The sequence below is a fragment of the Trichechus manatus genome, unplaced genomic scaffold (assembly GCF_000243295.1).
Source record: "Trichechus manatus latirostris isolate Lorelei unplaced genomic scaffold, TriManLat1.0 scaffold00054, whole genome shotgun sequence".
Classification (NCBI taxonomy): Eukaryota; Metazoa; Chordata; class Mammalia; order Sirenia; family Trichechidae; genus Trichechus; species Trichechus manatus.
Genome location: NW_004443990.1, coordinates 6,602,205 through 6,604,624, shown reverse-complemented (window position 1 = coordinate 6,604,624; position 2,420 = coordinate 6,602,205). Strand labels below are relative to the sequence as shown.

The following is a 2,420-nucleotide window of genomic DNA, read 5'->3' as shown; positions in this document are numbered from 1 at the left end:
CCCGGGGCATCTGGGTCCGGCGGGGCACAGCCCTGGGCGCTGCCGAAGCCGCCGCCGCCGCCTCCGCCTCTGCGGCGAGTGCAGGCGGCTTCCCCCGGAGCCTGTGCCGCTCCAGCTCCTCGGGGGTGGAGAAGTGGGGGGTGGGGTTGTTGTTTGGGGGGAAGAAGGGGGAGGGGGCAACGCCGAGAGAGTCGGTGGTTTCCATGGTGATGGAGCTGAAAGTGCAGGAAATTTAAAGGCTTGGACCCTGCGAGACAGACAAACCGGTGCCAACGTGCGCGGACGCCGCCGCCGCCGTCGCCGCCGCCGCTGGAGTCCGCCGGGCAGAGCCGGCCGCGGAGCCCCGAGCAGGCGGAGGGAAGTGCCCCCAGGACCCGCTCGGCCAGCGGCGCTGCAGAGAGCGGCAGGACCAGGAGCAGGAGGAGGAGGAGGAGGGGAGACGGCTCGTCCACGCGCCTTGCGCCGCCGCCGGCCGGAGAAGGCAGCGAGGAGCCGGCGCCCCCAGCGCCCCGCGGTCGCCCTGGAGTAATTTCAGATGCCCCGCCGCGGCCGCCTTCCCGAATAGACCCAGGCGAGGAGTTGCAGCCAACTTGTGTGCCTTTTTTCTGCCCCGGTGGGAGCCGGCGCGGAGCGAAGGGCTTTCCCCGCGGCTCATGCTGCCGGCCCTGCGCCTGCACAGCCTAGGGTGAGCCGCCTCGGGAGAGCCGGGGGAGCGCGGCGGCGGCGCCGCGGGCTCGGCGTGCTCTCCTCCCGGGACGTGGGACGAAGTAGCAGCCCCGGGCGCACGCCGGAGGCATGGAGCGCTGCCCCAGCCTGGGGGTCACCCTCTACGCCCTGGTGGTGGTCCTGGGGCTGCGGGCGGCACCGGCCGGCGGGCAGCACTACCTCCACATCCGCCCAGCTCCCAGCGACAACCTGCCGCTGGTGGACCTCATCGAACACCCGGACCCTATCTTTGACCCCAAGGAGAAGGATCTGAACGAGACGCTGCTGCGCTCGCTGCTCGGGGGCCACTACGACCCGGGCTTCATGGCGACCTCGCCTCCGGAGGACCGGCCCGGCGGGGCCGGGGGGGCGGCCGGTGGCGCCGAGGACCTGGCCGAGCTGGACCAGCTGCTGCGGCAGCGGCCGTCCGGGGCCATGCCGAGCGAGATCAAAGGGCTGGAGTTCTCCGAGGGCTTGGCCCCGGGCAAGAAGCAGCGCCTGAGCAAGAAGCTGCGGAGGAAGTTACAGATGTGGCTGTGGTCGCAGACCTTCTGCCCCGTGCTGTACGCGTGGAACGACCTGGGCAGCCGCTTCTGGCCGCGCTACGTGAAGGTGGGCAGCTGCTTCAGCAAGCGCTCGTGCTCCGTGCCCGAGGGCATGGTGTGCAAGCCGTCCAAGTCCGTGCACCTCACGGTGCTGCGGTGGCGCTGTCAGCGGCGAGGGGGCCAGCGGTGCGGCTGGATTCCCATCCAGTACCCCATCATTTCCGAGTGCAAGTGCTCGTGCTAGAACTCGGGGGTCCCCTGCCAGCACCCAGACACTTGATTGAACCCTACCGACTCCCCCAGCCACCGCTTCCAACCAGTTCCACCACCCTCGCGAGTGGATTCAATGAACTTTTTTTTTTTTTTTTTTTGGCTACAGAGACCTAGCTTTCTGGTTCATGTAATGCACTGTTTAACTGTGTAGGAATGTATATGTGTGTGTATATACGGTCCCAGTTTTAATTTACTTATTAAAAGGTCAGTATTATACGTTAAAGTTACCGGCTTCTACTGTATTTTTTAAAAAATAAGCAAAAGAAAAAAAAGAACAGAGAAAAAGAGAGACTTATTCTGGTTGTTGCTAATAATGTTAACCTGCTATTTATATTCCAGTGCCCTTCGCATGGCGAAGCAGGGGGGAAAAGTTATTTTTTCTTAAAGTACAAAGAGAGACGGGAACTTTTGTAGAAGGACTTTTTAAAAGCTATTTTCCATTCTTTGGAAAGTGTTTTGGTTTTCCTTGGACCTCGAAGAAGCTATAGAGTTCAATGTTATTTTACAGTTATTGTAAATATAGAGAACAAATGGAATGACTAATCATTGTAAATTAAGAGTATCTGCTATTTATTCTTTATAATATCCCGTGTAGTAAATGAGAAGGAAGTGCAGAGCAGGATTAAAGAAAACCACTAAAACCGACTGCGCTCGACACTGCGATTCTCTGTGTTGGTGATTGATGGGGAGGGGGCGGCGGGAGGGGGCGGGAAGGGGGTACCACTGTGCCTACGCCTGTTGGGAGAAGGGGCTCATCCCTCAGACTCCCCTCCTCTGGTGTGATGGAGGTGACCGCTGAGTTTCTCAGTGGCGGGAGGGGGGGTAGGGGAGAGAAGGGGGGTTATTCTCAAACCCCTCACTTGAGCATCACGTGGCCTCCGCCTAGTCTCCCAGCAT

At 60.7% G+C, this 2,420-nt stretch overlaps 1 protein-coding gene across 1 annotated transcript; it reads left to right on the top strand.

Moving 5' to 3' along the window:
• Nucleotides 1–266: 266 nt before the first annotated feature.
• Nucleotides 267–1,746, top strand: NOG (noggin). The gene has a single exon (XM_004377901.2). The coding sequence runs from the start codon at nt 796–798 to the stop codon at nt 1,492–1,494; it is 699 nt and encodes a 232-aa protein (XP_004377958.1). The 5' UTR covers nt 267–795; the 3' UTR covers nt 1,495–1,746.
• The last annotated feature ends 674 nt before the right edge of the window (nt 1,747–2,420 follow it).

Excerpts from the sequence above, each read along its gene's own strand:
- NOG (XM_004377901.2), top strand. The coding sequence starts at position 796 with ATGGAGCGCTGCCCCAGCCTGGGGGTCACCCTCTACGCCCTGGTGGTG.